The sequence below is a fragment of the Oncorhynchus gorbuscha genome, linkage group LG06 (assembly GCF_021184085.1).
Source record: "Oncorhynchus gorbuscha isolate QuinsamMale2020 ecotype Even-year linkage group LG06, OgorEven_v1.0, whole genome shotgun sequence".
NCBI lineage: Eukaryota > Metazoa > Chordata > Actinopteri > Salmoniformes > Salmonidae > Oncorhynchus > Oncorhynchus gorbuscha.
This window is the reverse complement of record NC_060178.1, coordinates 33,758,054-33,774,724: the sequence shown is the minus strand read 5'-3', so window position 1 is coordinate 33,774,724 and position 16,671 is coordinate 33,758,054. Positions and strand designations below refer to the sequence as shown.

At 41.0% G+C, this 16,671-nt stretch overlaps 1 protein-coding gene across 7 annotated transcripts in view; it reads left to right on the top strand.

The window, feature by feature from the left end:
* The window catches only part of LOC124037882 (carboxyl-terminal PDZ ligand of neuronal nitric oxide synthase protein-like), a 259,421-nt gene extending 257,201 nt beyond the window's left edge, over positions 1-2,220 (top strand). For all 7 annotated transcript variants that reach the window (XM_046353077.1, XM_046353076.1, XM_046353075.1 and 4 more), the window contains one exon: positions 248-2,220. In XM_046353077.1, coding sequence (XP_046209033.1) covers positions 248-872 — 625 coding nt within the window. In that variant the 3' untranslated portion in view covers positions 873-2,220. The remainder of the gene's footprint in view (positions 1-247) is intronic.
* The last annotated feature ends 14,451 nt before the right edge of the window (positions 2,221-16,671 follow it).

Sequence of the window (16,671 nt, the reverse complement as noted above, 5' to 3'; positions counted from 1 at the left end):
ACTCCTTATCACTATGGCAATGATAAGGTTGTCACCATGACAATATGCTCATTTATGGGGGAAAGGTAGAGAAATATTCCACTCATAAAATAAACACACAGTCCCACAGCATTAGAGAAGGGGGAGGAGAACGAGGGGAAGTTAGACAGAGAGCAAGTGATGGGGAGAGATTGAACAAATGTAAAAATGTGTTATTGTTAGAGTTACAGTAGTAATGGATGTCTCTTCCTCTTCTCTCTCCTTCCAGTAATGCCTCTCAGGGCTCCTTCCCTCGTCTGGACCCCCCTCCTCCCGGTAAAAAAAAGCGTCTTCCTCGCACCCTGAAGACTACCCAGGACATGATGATCTCGTCTAACCCCGTCGTCACCACACCCCCCGAGACCCTCGATCACTCCCACCTCTCCTCCCCTAACAAGACCTCCCTCATCAGCAATGAGCAGACCCCACCCAAGGGAGAGCAGGACGGAGAGAATGACAGAGGGAGAGACACACTCACCGGACTGACTGACCCTCTGGACAGCGAGAGGAAAGAGGAAGAGGTGAAGATGGAGACAAATGGGAGCAGTAAGATGGATGGAGTGGAAGGGAATGAGACAGAGGAGAGGAGAGAGGGAGAGGGAGAGCAGACCCAGATTCAGCTCCAGCTCTCTGTCCCAGACCTTATCCATAAGGACCACGTGGTCCCCCCCAGGTCGAGGACGTCTGAGCCCAGGCAGAAGGCCCCGGGAGCAGACACCAGGCTAGCCTCCACCCCGCTAAAAGGTCCGTACAGGATCAGTGTGAGTGAGGATGGGCTGATGGAGAACAGCTCCCTCTGCAGGAAAGGATCAGCAGACACAGAGGAGCCTGAACAACACCCCAACCTGCTTTGAGAAGAGACACACACACACACACACACACACACACACACACACACACACACACACACACACACACACACACACACACACACACACACACACACACACACACACACACACACACACACACACACACACACACACACACACAAAGCCTCTGGAGAGAGGGAGAGATAATGGGAACAGTGATGTGGAGAGGAGCTGGCAGAAGGAGAGCAGAAGACAGAGATTGTTTGTGTGAGAATAAGAAAGGGAGGGAGGATGTTTTTGACTAGACCCTAGACTAGGGTCTTCACTAGTTACTACAGCCACAAAGTCAGAAACCCCACCTATTTCTACAATTTATCTTCTTAAAATGTGATTTTCAACCTTAACCACACTGCTAAACATATGGCTAAGCTTAACCCTAAATGAAGACCAAAAAGCACTTTTTTTAATGATATAGACAATTTTGACTTTGTATCTGTGGTAACTAGTGGAAACCTAGGGTTAGGGGAGAGAGATATAGATAGAGATAAAGATCGAGATATAGTGTGTTTGATTGAGTGAGAGTTGGATATAGTGAGAGAGGAACGGATAGAGGAAGGGTATGTGTGAGAGAGGTAAGAGAGAGAACAAGACAGAGATGGGGAAAGAGTATCTATTTGAACATATCATTAAGGGACATACCACATCTTTTCAAGAGAACCACAACATCTTGGTCTGCCAGCACTGTTTAACGTCATGCTTTATATTGTTAACCTTGCAACGTAATGTAGGAAGGAAGATATATACCCAGACATTTTTCGATTTCTAAAATAATCTATTTCAAATGTCATAGTGCCCTTTCATGCTGAGAGAGAATGTATTTTTTATGGTCTTTTATAACTGTTGCCTTTCAGGAAATATATCAAGCGTTCAGCAGGGAATATGAAAACCAAAGTGAACACAACATTAACACTGACTGTAAGTTCATGCTGTTGTGTCGGTGATGTCATCCTCACAACACATATTGAGATAAGTATTGTGGCAGACATGCAATTGGGTTTGTGCAGCCTGTACAGTACGTGGGTTTGATTTACATCTGTTGATTGACAGTCATGGTTTTAGTAGTGCCAATCACAGTCCTGTTGCTTTAGGTCCATACAATAAGGGTCAACCGTTTTAGAATAGCTACTCATTCAAGGGTTTTTCTTCTTCTTTTCTTACTATTACATTATTATTACTATTTACTATTTATTCTACATTACTGCATTGCAGAATAAAAGTGAAGACAACAAAACTATGAAATAACACATGGAATCATGCAGTAACCAAAAAGTGTTAAACAAATCCAAATAGCCACTCTTGGCATTCTCTCAACCAGCTTCATGATGTAGACACCTGCAATGCATTTCAATTAACAGGTGTGCCTTGTTAAAAGTTCATGTGTGGAATTTCTTTCCTTAATGCATTAATTAGTTGTGTTGTGAGAAGGTAGGGGGGTATACAGAAGATAGCCCTATTTGGTAAAAGACCAAGTCCATATTATGGCAAGAACAGCTCAAATAAGAAAAGAGAAATGAAGGTCCATCGTTACTTTACGTCATGAAGGTCAGTCAATATAGAAGATTTCAAGTACTTTGTACGTTTCTTCAAGCGCTGATGAAACTGGCCCTCATGAGGAATGGAAGACCCAGAGTTACCTCTGCTGCAGACAATAAGTTCATTAGAGTGACGAGCCTCAGAAATTGCAGCTAAATGCTTCACAGGTAGTATATGTTGTCATTTGTTTTAAGCTTCTGAATCCTTCTGCCAAAAAAATGATGACACCAGAGACGACCACACACACACAGAGAGAGAGAAAGGAGTCTGTCTGTGGCTGCAATTCTCACTCACAGCCTCCTCACCCCTCTACACATCTCATCCTCCTATTTCCACCTCCTCCACTCCTCCCTGAGATGAACAACCAGATCCACTCTCTTTTTGCCCGCAGCACCTATTAATAAGACTTTACATCAGTGCCTTGCAAAACTAACCTTAGATCAGTGTGTCGGGGGAATTACTACTACAACAGAACAAGGCCTAGGTATTCTGTGTAGGGTGGTATTGGGGTGTGTGTGGATCTGTGCTTCCATCAGTCAGACTATTAGTCTGGACCTAGAATCTCTGGAATAGAGAGAGAGAGAGAGAGAGAGAGAGATGACACATGAAGGTTGGGAATTGGGAATTTATTTTCATCAAGATTGTTAGCATGTTGTATCAACCCAGTGTTTTCCAAATGGTGGGCCATGGCTGAAAACTAGACTGTGACTAGAAACATGGTTTTGCGTGTCTGGAGGTTTGCAAGACTTGATGTATTTCATAATGGTAAACTAAATGCTTGGCATCCACTGTATTTTCAACTATTTGTTTCAGATGATGTTTTTTGATTAACTTTTTGATAAGGTAACCTAATCATCATTATGTAAACTAAAGCAATAATTCATATATATTAAATAATTCATATATTTATCCATGTGGAGTCTAGACTGTTGTCTTATATCGTTATTTCTACATGAGAAACCTAAGGACAGGTGGTTGTAAAGCTGTTTTACAGCATCAACACCCAGCTTACCTGTATCAGTACTATCCTGACCACGTATGTTATATCAGATCTACACAGATCTATACAGATCTATACAGATCTATACTGTACATTTATGGACATTTTGGACACCTTCATAATGATTTATTTTGAAATCATATTTAGTCATAAGTCTAGCAAAAATATAACATTTTTCAACTAGTTGTGAAGACATTTGATTGACACGGAATGATATGACATTTGATTTATTATGATTGATTTATGCATTATTGTAATTGTTGTTTTAAGTTTTGTATTCTACAAGATGGTCAATATAATTTCACTACTCCAAGGTTGAATGAAGGAAAGACATAATGAGCAAGGATGATGGTGTGTGTGTGTGTGTGTGTGTGTGTGTGTGTGTGTGTGTGTGTGTGTGTGTGTGTGTGTGTGTGTGTGTGTGTGTGTGTGTGTGTGTGTGTGTGTGTGTGTGTGTGTGTGTGTGTGTGTGTGTGTGTGTGTGTGTGAGAGAGACAAACAGCCTGTTATGTATTATGACATATATGGACAGTTCTGATGAAGCCCTTTCACTGCAAGTTTCATTATTTGTAATACATTCGCCTTCAATTTTAAGAAAAAATATTGTGTAACAACAAATCTATGACATATATACACAATTCATTCTGAAAGTATTCAGACCCTTTGACTTTCCCACATTACAGACTTATTCTAATATGTATTAAATAAAAACAAGTTCCTCAATCTACACACAATACCCCATGATTACAAATAAAAAACAGGTTTGGAGAAAAAAAAACAGAAATACCTTATTTACATAAGTATTCAGACCCTTTGCTATGAGACTCAAAATTGAGCTCAGGTGCATCCTGTTTCCATTGATCCTCCTTGAGATGTTTCTAGTCCACCTGTGGTAAATTCAAATGATTGGACCTGAATGCCAAGTGTAAGGTCTGGAGAAAACTTGGCACCATCCCTACGGTGAAGCATGGTGGTGGCAGCATCATGCTGTGGGGATGTTTTTCAGCGGCAGGGACTGGGAGACTAGTCAGGATCGAGGGAAAGATGAATGGTGCAAAGTATAGAGAGATCCTTGATGAAAACCTGCTCCAGAGCGTTCACCTTCCAACAGGATATTGACCCTAAGCACATAGCCAAGACATTGCAAGAGTGGCTTCAGGGCAAGTCTCTGAATGTCCTTGAGTGGCCCAGCCAGAGCTGTAACTTAATGAAATGTGGAAAAAGTCAAGGGGTCTGAATACTTTCCAAATGCACTGTATATATATTTTGGGGGAGATTTATTTAGATTTTCCAGTTATATTTTTCTCGTTTGTTGTTTGGATAACACTAACTCTTCCTACTGGAAAATATAAAGAAGAAAATTAAATATAAAACTCTTTTACCTGTAACCTATGGACCAAACGGAAAAGATTTTGCTCTCTTCTGTCTTTTCAGAAGCTTTCCTGTCTATTTTGGGCCATTTCCTGTTGTGCTTCTCTCCCCTCACACAACAATGGCAAATTGTGTCACATTCAACACTGCCACTGTCACATCTTATGCTGAATTTAGGATCCTGGAAAGGGGAGTGGAGACGACAAAAAATATAATTGGATTTTCCATATTTATGTATCCCTCCATACTTGCAGAATGACAATTAAGAGCAGAGGCAGAAATAAAATGGCAAAACAGCACATTTCACTGACTGCACCTATCCTGACTGCACCTATCCTGACTGCACCTATCCTGACTGCACCTATTCATGTTCAAATGTTGGATTGTTTTGAAGGGGGTAGTCATTTTTCTCTGTATTTTTGCATTTTGCTAGAGGATATTTATAGGGCTACTAAAATACATTCCATTCACCATGGTTACCACATATTGCAAACTGTGGCGACTTTTCTTGTATACCTTTTCTTTTTCTATGCTGAAAGCTCTTCTATGGACAAGCAAAATAAAAGGGGCCACACTGTAGAACTCATTTCTATTGTCTGACCTCATCTGATGGCCTTGACTTTGCATACATCCTCTCTTACAGAATGGCACGCGTGTCACTTCTCTATTGCCTTCAAATGCTGCATTGCCGAGACTGCACGTAAACGCTGATGAATAGGTAAATGAGATTGAGTGATTGATTTGGTGTAACCATCTCAACGCCATGTCTCAGCTGTCTGTGTTCTCCTCTTCTTCATTGCATTTCATGTCAATTCCTTCCCTCGTCCTTCAAAGGGAATAATGAAGTGAACCAAGACAATAAACCTGTTTACTTAGCCATCATCTGGACTCAGAAGAGGAACAGAACAAATGTGTTTTTATATCACTTCCTGTGAGAAGGATGAAAGTGAATTCATGTATTAGCTGCTTCTTGATTGTAACACATCCTCTTGTCAGAGGTCATTCCACCGACTGGAGGAAATCCTCTGCTTTAATATATATTTAATCTATTCTCTAATTTGAGCCAGCAGCAGGCAGGCAGCCACTGGATTCCTTCCTCGTCCTAAATATCACCGTGTTTCTATCTTCAATAAACACGTGGAGGATTATTAAAGTCCTTCGCAGCCAAGCGACGCTGAAAGACAGAATGTCACACTGATAAGGAATAGCAATAGGATTACACAGTTAAACGATGTTATAATCCGAGTTGAACTTTGAACTATTAACATTTTCCAAACAGCGATACCCGGCTGAGTATCATCCTCTATGTCCTGGTGTGTGTGTGTTGGTTCTTTTTATACATTTTATTTCACCTTTATTTCACCAGGTAAGTTAGTTGAGAACAAGTTCCCATTTACAAATGCGACCTGGCCAAGACAAAGCAAAGCAGTGCGACAGAAACAACACAGACTTACACATGGGATAAACAAGCGTACAGTCAATAACACAATAGAAACAAAAAGAAAGTCTATATACAATGTGTGCAAATGGTGTGAGGTGGTAAAAGCAATAAATAGGCCATAGTAGCAAAGTAATTACAATTTAGCAGATTAACACTGGAGTGATAGATGAGCAGATGGTGTGTAAGTAGTGATACTGGTGTGCAAAAGAGCCGCAAAGTAAATAAAAACAATTTGGGGATGATGTAGGTAGATTGGGTGGGCTATTTACAGATGGACTATGTACAGCTGCAGCAATCGGTTAGCTGCTCAGATAGGTCAATGTAAGTCTCCAGCTAGTCCCCACAAGGATAGCAAAACAAGGAACATTTCCCACATCCTCATGAGGATAAAGGCTTTTTTAAGATAAGGGGCTAGGGTTAGAATTAGGAGTTAGGAGTTGCAGGTTAAGGAAAATAGGATTTTGAATATAAATACAGTTTAGGTTCCCACGAGGATAGAAGAACATCAATGTGTGTGTGTGTGTGTGTTTTGTGTGTGTGCAAATTTGGGTCTGGAACAGGACTACACACAGGCAGTCAAGATGGCTGTTTAATCGCACTCCCAAGACAGACTGGCAGACTCTCTCTGGCTAAAACACAGAGTAAACACACACACACCTAGAGCCAGTGAGACAGTGGGGAGTTAATCAGTACAACTCATTAATCAGAGTGAGGTGAATGCACCTCATTTGATTAGAATGGCTATTTCACTAGTCAACAGTTTAAAAAGGAGCTTCCTTTCCTGGTCTAATACACAAACTAGACAAAACAGGCCCAGACTGGCAAGTGGACTACACAGGTTCAAGGTGAAGGAAGGTTGTGTACACTTTTTTTAAAGGCATGCCACAGTTAGAAAGGTGAAATGTTCACCTGAGAGGACACCAGTGTGTAGTCCTCCTGTCTAGTGAGTTTCCTTTTTCTTCCGCTCACTCAGATAATCTGACCTCCAACACACACACACACACACACACACACACACACACACACACATGTATTAGGCAGTGTCAGCAAGCTGAATTGGATTTTATCAGGCTTATCGATCAGATTGTCTGTGTGTGTGTCCGTTCGTATTCCCCTTCTATCCTCTCGTGATGAGGCCACAGTGCTGATCCTCACTGGGCTAGGTCCCTGCAAGTCTCTCAATCCCCTGCTCTCAGCCTATATTTCTCTATCTCCCTTGCTCTCTCACTCTCCAGTGAACATGCCTGAATAAGAAAATCAAAAGAATACTAAATAAATCAAAATTAAGTAAGCTTTATGCAACATCTTTTTGAGTGCAGACCGATCACACCTTTGTATTTATCTGAATTCAAGGTTTTTACGCACCAACCAAAATTCCGTGATGGTTACGTTTTGATTAACATGCCTGCGACAGACAGCCATACAGAGCCTTCAGAAAGTATTCACACTCTTTTACTTGTTCTACATTTTGTTGTGTTGCAGCCTGAATTTAAAATGAGGCCAATGGTGATTTTAAAACATAGCTAAAACAAAACTGCAAAGAATGTGACAAAGAAATGTACCTTTGTCCTGAAAACAAAGTGTAATGTTTGGGGCAAATCCAACACCACATCACGCGGAGTACCAATCTTCATATTTTCGAGCATGGTGATGGCTGAATCATGTTATGGGTATGCTTGTCATTAGCAAGAATTAAAGAGTTTTTTTTTTTTTATCCTAGAGGAAAACCTGGTTCAGTCTGCTTTCCAACAGACACTGGGAGATGAACTCACCTTTAAGCAGGATAATAACCTAAAACACAAGGCCAAATCTACACTGGAGTTTCATACCAAGACGACTTTAAATGTTCCTGAGTGGCCTAGTTATAGTTGACTTATAATTGTCTTGAAAATGTATGGCAATACTTTAAAATATCTGGTCTAGTAAATAATCAATCAACTTGACAGAGCTTGAAGAACTTTAAAAAGTCAAATATTGCACAATTCAGGTGTGCAAAGCTCCTAGAGACTTAACCAAAAAGAATCACAGCTGTAACTGCCACCAAAAGATGCTTTCATCTTCCAAAAAATGTGCTACATTTCTAAAAACATGTTTTCACTTTATCATTATGGGGTATTCTGTGAAGATGGGAGAAAAAACATTATGCTCTTTCCATAACATAGACTGAAAAAGCTACTGTATGATCCCTTAAATCCACTTCAAATCAATGTAGATTGTAGATGAAGGGGAGGAGACATGTTAAAGAATGATTTTTAAGCCTTGAGACGTGTATGTGTGCCATTCAGAGGGTGAATGGGCAAGACAACAGATTTAACTGCCTTTGAAAGGGGTATGGTAGTAGGCGCCTAGGCACACCGGTTTGAGTGTGTCAAGAACTGCAACGCTGTTGGGTTTTTCACACTCAACAGTTCCCCATGTGTATCAAGAAAGGTCCACCACTCAAAAGGACATCCAGCCAACATGACACAACTGTGGGAAGCATTGGAGTCAACATGGGCCAGCATCCTGTGGAATGCTTGACAACTCTTAGTCCATCCCCCGACGAATCGTGGCTGTTCTGAGGGCAAAAGTGGGTGCAACTCAATGTTTTGTACACTCAGTGTATGACCACTGTCAGAAGATCAAGGGGTGTGTGTGTGTGTGTGTTGGACAGGCCCTCTCAGCTAGACTATTCCTTGTTCTAGTTTTACAGCTATTCATCAGCAGATCAATGACTAACTTCAGGCTGTGAGAACATTGAAACACTGCAGACAAAGCAGATTTTGTTTGACTCAAAGTTGACCATTCCAATATTCTCTAATGTACTACGTATTTTTAATACCTACAATGGGAAATTAAATTGGTCTTGAGCAGGGGTTCAAAGCAAAATAATTTTTCAATTATTTAGATCTGAACCATATTTTTTTTCCGTTCTGCTATTCAGATCTGCAAAATCAAATTCTGAATCGGTTCGAACCACAAAAAGGTTCCGGGGTCAAAAAAAAAGAAAGCAACAGAAGTAAATCTAATAGTAATAGCAGTATGTTGTGATATGTGGCTGTGCTGGCCTCTAGTGGCAAACCTATGTTAATACATCATGTAAGGTTTTTACATCTGTATTGATATAGCTGATCCAGACTGTAAAAACAAGCATAAATGGGCTAACATATTGCAAACACAAATTAAAAGATAGTCAAGTCAAGCGTTCTTTATTGTGAGATAATGCAAACGACAATAAGAACATGTATAATCAATCTCAGAACAGAGTTCTGTGAGGCAATACATGGTCTCTCACACACACACACACACACACACGTTTCATACTAATAATATGTGCCTTTAATAATGCAGATTTGACAGATCAGTTAGTGTGAGTGGAGGGATTCTCAGAGCGAAATATTCACATTACATTTAAGTCAGATCAAGTTGTGTTGAGACACGGTTGTTCTTTGTAACAGGGGGGCTGCCAGCCGCTCAATGGAGTAGGCTTTCACGAAACCCAAAGGAGACTAAAAATACAAAATAAAAAAAGGCAACTGTGATAATCATCATGATTGTCTTTCAGTGGGGAAGGGACATGATTGATAACCCATTGGTATCAGTGCTGTAGTCTTTGGAGACTACGTCCTAAATTATATTGCTCGAAATGAGATTTCGCTTTCATTTAATCAGTGCTGTAAATCATGGTTTGGCTCAATTCAGTGGAGTTCAGAGTTCCTGTATAAGCTTAAGTGCACTTCTCGCTAATAAACCTGAATGAAACAATGCTAATCAACAACCAGCTGGGAGGATGCAGGAAGCCTCCCGTCATTCAAACCACTAGAAATGAATGAAATGAATATAAAGAACACACTCTACTCTCCAACCTTTATACCTACCTGTGTGTTACTGCAGTAACTTGGGTCAACAATAACTTCTAATGAGTGAGAACAAGAGAGATGGAGTGTTGTGTCAGCTTGGACACTATCACCTCCCCCCACTGATACAGATTAACCCAGTGACCTCCCTCCCCCTCATTTGCCTAATAACCCCTAGCCCACTCCCGGCCTCCCCTTGACCCCTCATCATCAAAGCCAAGTGTATTTATAAGGCTGCCTGTGTATATATGGATGAGGACCAGGCCATTCTATCCATTAGGCAGAATCTGAGAATCCCAAGGAGAGGGGCTTTATGCATATTAACAAGTCTCTGGTCCTCTGCTGGACTGGCCTATCAGGTCAGGGGGTTAGAGGTCAGAACTGGAGCAGGATAGAACAGTGATAGACAGGGCTGACAGACGAGCACGGATTGCCCCGGGTGTCTGCAAACAGTCACTTCTTCCATCCATTACTGAATAGATTTGGGTTGGGTGGATGCTCAGTGTGAATTCTAAAACGTCAGAGTAACAAAAAAACTTTCCAAAAGAAAGTTACACAATAATTCTGCCATCTCTCAATATGGAGTTAGGCCGTAAACTGGGATATTTTATTCAAGAGCGTACAGTCCTACTTAGCTAGGAAGCTTTTTAGTCTTACCGACACAGCCCCGGGATATGAAACATCTAACTAGAGATGAGAATAGTCTGTGGCCTAAAGAAAGTCTCGAGCACAAAGCAGCATGGTACAGTTGAAGTCGGAAGTTTACATACATTTAGGTTGGAGTCATTTGTTTTTTACGATTGCTTACACACTAAATTGAACTTTTCCCACAATTCGAAAAACCTTACAAAACACAAGGTTAGATTTGCACAACTGTAAGCACATTGTCAGCTTCACACTATTTGCAAAACACTAAACACCCTTGTATACATCAGACACAGAAGTATATCATGTCACTCCCTTGCAATTCCAAAGCACTGCCTGTCAAATTACCACACCTATGAGCCAATCTGTTAAACACAGCCATCAGGTGCAAACACATGATTGCTGAATTGGAGACGCACCAATCAGGTTTAAGCACTATAAAAATGCAGCAGGTAGGTTCACCTGTCTTCAACCAAAATGGAAGGAGTCAGAAGAAGAGTGAGGGTGAGAGGAGGAGGAGGAAGTAGAGGAAGAGGCAGAGGCCGAGCCAGCGATCGAGGAAGACCTGAAAAGCAGGAGAACGTGCACAAAGAAGAGGACGAAACTTATCAAATGACATTCGTGCAACACTAGTGGACCATGTTGTGAACCACGGATTGACGCTGAGGGAGGCTGGACTGAGAGTTCAGACAAATCTTAGCAGATACAGAGTGGCATCTGTCATAAGGACTGTGACAGGAAACGAGGTAAAAGATCTGTCTACAGTTACAGTAATCAGCTGCTTGTCAGCACCATATCAGCACTTGCGATTCCCCGTCCTGTGACATTGTACAGTAAGTTACATGTATTATTCTCTACATAGGATTGAGGGTCGGGAACAACAAGGAGGAAGGGGGCCCATATTCACGCAAGAACAAGAGATAATAAACATGATTTTGGCCAATAATGCTATCTGGCTCAGAGAATTACAAGCCAACATTATCGGTGACCATGCCATTTTCAATAATGTCCATCGGGTCTCTCAGTCAACACTGGCACACATCCTGAAAAGACATCAGGTTCAAATGAAACAACTTTATCGAGTGCCTTTTGAGCGGAATTCAGAGAGGGTCAAATGGCTGCGGCATGAGTATGTGGAGGTTTGTATTGTTCACTTTAGCACTGTGATGTTGCATACTGCACACATGACTGTTTTACATTGACTGTATACTAGTTATATCCTGAACTACACAATCTTGTCTTTCACTGTATTTCAGGGAGTTTTGCAGATGGACGCAGAGGAAATCCTGCATGAATTCATATATATTGACGAGGCAGGGTTCAACCTCACAAAAGCAGGGAGAGGCAGAAATATCATTGGCCACAGGGCTATAATCAATGTCCCAGGGCAACATCACCATTTGCGCTGCCATTTCACAGCATGGGGTTGTCCACCGTTATGCCAAAACGGTCCCTTACAACACACCTCACATTCTCGCATTTTTGGACCGATTGCACCACATCGGCACAGCAGGTAATGAAATGCACCAGATGCAATACACGGTCATCTGGGACAATGTCATTCTACCGCTCTGCTTTGGTCCAGAACTGGTTTCAACACCATCCAGTTGACAGTACTATACCTTCTACCATACTCTCCGTTTCTAAACCCTATCGAAGAGTTTCTCTGCATGGTGGTGGAAGGTTTACGATCCCAGGCTCAGGTACCTCTCATTCAGGCCATGGAGGACGCCTGTGACCAAGTCGACGCCGCAGCAGTGAAAGGATGGATTCGACATTCAAGACGGTTCTTCCCGCGTTGCTAATGACGATATTGCTTGTGATGTTGATGAAATTCTCTGGCCAGATCCAGAGAATGTATAGTATGTTTACTGTAGTATTTTCCGTAGAATATTGTCAGTTGGTTAATATTTATTGTCAGTTGGTTGTTATTTACTGTAATTGTAACTTGTACTGGATACAGTATTTTACATTTGTCTGTTGTTTACACTACTGTAGTAGCATGAAAACTGGGACATGTTTTGTTGTGATTCTCCATGTTGACTGATTTGGGTATATGGAGAGAAATACATGATATTTTCCTCAGTCTGTAGTGTTTGTATAGTTGCACTTTCTCTGTGTACTTCATTTACAGCACTCTAATCACTGACACTTAGACTTGCTGAAAGTGTTTTAGGTTAGCAACAGCAGTGTTTTAGGTTAGCAACAACAGTGTTTTAGGTTAGCAACAGCAGTGTTTTAGGTTAGCAACAGCAGTGTTTTAGGTTAGCAACAGCAGTGTTTTAGGTTAGCAACAGCAGTGTCACTGGTTCAAAAAGACTGAAGTCATATGAAATGTGTGTTTAGCATGGTAACAAAATATTATTTTTATGAAGTCGTGTATAATTTTGACAAGTGTTCCATTTTGCAAATGATCTGAAGTGTTACTTTGGGGTAGGGTTGTGCTAATTGTGTGTAGTGTTTTGACAAACTGGGCCCTGTTTTCAAAATTGTGCTTAAACAATTGAAAATAAAAAAACTCATTTTTCAACCAAATTTCAATTGTTAACAGACTGATTATTTCATTTATAATTCACTGCTTCACAATTCCAGTAGATTAGAAGTTTACATATACTAAGTTGACTGTGCCTTTAGCAGCTTGGAAAATTCCAGGAAATTATGTCATGGCTTTAGAAGCTTCCGATAAGCTAATTGACATAATTCGAGTACATTGGAGGTGGAGCTGTGGATGTATTTCAAGGCCTAACTTCAAACTCTGTGCCTCTTTGCTTGACATCATAGGAAAATCAAAAGGAAAAAATCAGCCAAGACCTCAGAAAAAGAGTTGTAGACCTCCACAAATCTGGATCCTCTTTGGGAGAAATTTCCAAACGCTTGAAGGTACCACGTTGTACAAAACAATAGTACACAAGTATAAACACCATGGGACCACGCAGCCGTCATACTGCTCAGGAAGGAGACACGTTCGGTCTCCTAGAGATGAACGTACTTGTGTGAAAAGTGCAAATCAATCCCAGAATAACAGCAAAGGACCCTGTGAAGATGCTGGAGGAAACAGGTACAAAGTATCTATACCCATAGTAAAACTAGTCCTATATCGACATAACCTGAAAGGCCGCTCAGCAAGGAAGAAGCCACTGTTCAAAACGGACATTAAAAAAAAAAAACATTAAAAAAAATGACTACGGTTTGCAACTGCACATGGGGACAAATATCGTACTTTTTGGAGAAATGTCCTCTGGTCTGAAGAAGAAAAAAAATACAACTGTTTGGCTATGATGACCATCGTTATGTTTGAAGGAAAAAAGGGGGAGGCTTGCAAGCCAAAGAACACCATCCCAACCTTGAAGCACTGGGGTGTCAGCATCATGTTGTAGGGGTGCTTTGCTGCAAGAGAGAATGGTGCATGTCACAAAATAGATAGCATCATGAGAGTGGAAAATGATGTTGATATATTCAAGCAACATCTCAAGACATCAGTCAGGAAGTTAAAGCTTGGTCGCAAATGGGTCTTCCAAATGGACAATGACCCCCAAGCATACTTCCAAAGTTGTGGCAAAATGGCTTAAGGACAACAAAGTCAAGGTATTGGAGTGGCCATCACAAAGCCCTGACCTCAATCCTATAGAAAATTTGTGGGAAGAACTGAAAAAGCATGTGCGAGCAAGGAGCCCTACAAACCGGACTCCGTTACACCAGCTCTGTCAGGAGGAATGGGACAAAATGCACCCATCTTATAGTAGGAAGGTTGTGGAAGGCTACCTGAAACGTTTGACCCTAGTCAAACAATGTAAAGGCAGTGCTACCAAATACTAATTGTGTATGTAAACTTCTGACCCACTTGGAATGTGATGAAAGAAATAAAAACTGAAATAATTAATTCTCTCAACTATTATTCTGACATTTCACATTCTTAAAATCAAGTGGTGATCCTAACAGACCTAAGACAGGACATGTTCTACTAGGATTAAATGTCAGAAATGTTGAAAAACTGAGTTTAAATGTATTTGGCTAAGGTGTATGTAAACTTCCGACTTCAACTGTATGTACTCGGACTTACAGCACAGCTCCATCTCTCCCTGTTACTGTCGCTCTCCTTCTCATGTAGTGTCTGTACCTATGTAGTTGTACTGGTTTTCCCTGATCAGTATTGACGGCATAGTCACTGTCCAGAGGAATCCTGCTCTGCCACCTGCATGCTAAAACTCTTATTACACTCGCTGCTAACAAATATCATATAGAAGTTTGTCAATCTTGCTAGCTATGGGCTAACACCAGATACAACCTCGCCCACAAATCCATTACAGCAATCTAAAAGCTTTATCAGATACATAGAATGTTTTCATATTAGTATATCAGAAGACATAGAAGTAAAGAAACAGACACTGTATTAGGATAACTGACCCAAAGTGTAAACGAAAAACAAAGAAGCTCCCTGAAAATGTTTGCATAAAGAAATGTCATCATCATGTGCCATGGTTGTGGGGTCCGGAAGGAAACTATGAAGGCTTTCATTGGGATCTACTTTGAATAACACACTGAAGGGACAGTGTGCTGAAACTAAATGGCAACATTACAGTGTTCGACTACATAACACAGAGAAGGCAGCTAAGGCAGTGGACTACATTTGGTCAACCATAAGTCCTAGTCAGTGCTTTCATATTTAGGCAGGATGTCGTCAACAGTCTCTCAATCAGCCTCGACAGTTGTCACATGGCGCCAGTTGACTAGAGGTGTTAGTTACAAATGGAGTAAATTGCAGAATATCCAGAATGTTGTTTCTGCTCATGTTAATATATGGTCTCTTTCTCAAACATCTGGAGAGGCTGGGCAGGCAGGACGGAGCTTTAGCCTGTTCAATGCCAGCCAACTCATTCAGAGGCATCTGTGCCCAACCTGAAGCGTCCATCATACCCATACATTTTGGACTATGTACGTGTATGCACAACAGTGTTCTAGAATATTGGACCCTTGGAATTCTCAGGGCAGCACAAGCATTTTCGCCACCTGTAACATTCAAATGAATAGCCGTGTTGGCTGGGAATTGTGGGGTGGTGAGCGCTCGGACTGTGTCCCCACAGACGGTGTTTCAGAGCTGCATCGCCATGTCACAATGGTACGCCGGACTATCGAGTCTCAGCGTTTGTGGACTATGATTTACGCTTAAGATTCACAATGGTATTGGACTGAATATGAGCAGCAGACAGACAAGGGGAAGACTGTCTGAATAAATACTGCCCCTAACATCACAATGTTGCATGCAATTTCAACATCTCCCACACACAACATAGGATACAAAACTCTGCAGTATTGGATTAATCTATAATCTCACCATAATGAACAAATAACTACACTAGCACAGCTCTCAAACATTGGTTTGTCATGTAGACAAACTCACAGACGTCAGGTAGAACTGACAGTCGGCTACTGTTTTACGAAACGGTCAGCTCGAATGCTCTTCAACTGAAATATTCAACTGTGGATACCCTATCCATGGGTTCTGAACGTAAAGTAAGCTTGTTGCTTTGTATCGTACAGTGCTAAGGAAATAACCCATTCCTTTCATAAAATATCAGAAAAAAAAACTGTTAACTTTCACTCACATCAGCGCAGCCATTCTGGAGTATAAGTAGTATATGGGTCAACTTGGACAAAATGTAATAATAGTATAGAAGGTAGAAACCAGATAAAAAAATGTCAGAAATAACAAAGAAATGTATATTTTTCCATGTACCACAGAAAAGTGCTGACGTTGAGTGGTTGGAGTTTAGGCTCAGAACGTTCTAGCACTCAGCGTGATTCTACTGATGATCTGGAGTGGTACCTTTGAAATTCAAGTCTCAAAACAAACATCTCATAGAAAAATAGGTCATGGGAAGGTAACTTTGGACAAGATTAAATTGTGGCTCAGCTTTTAACAAGAGACCCAAGATCAATCAATCAGGAACGGTTTAA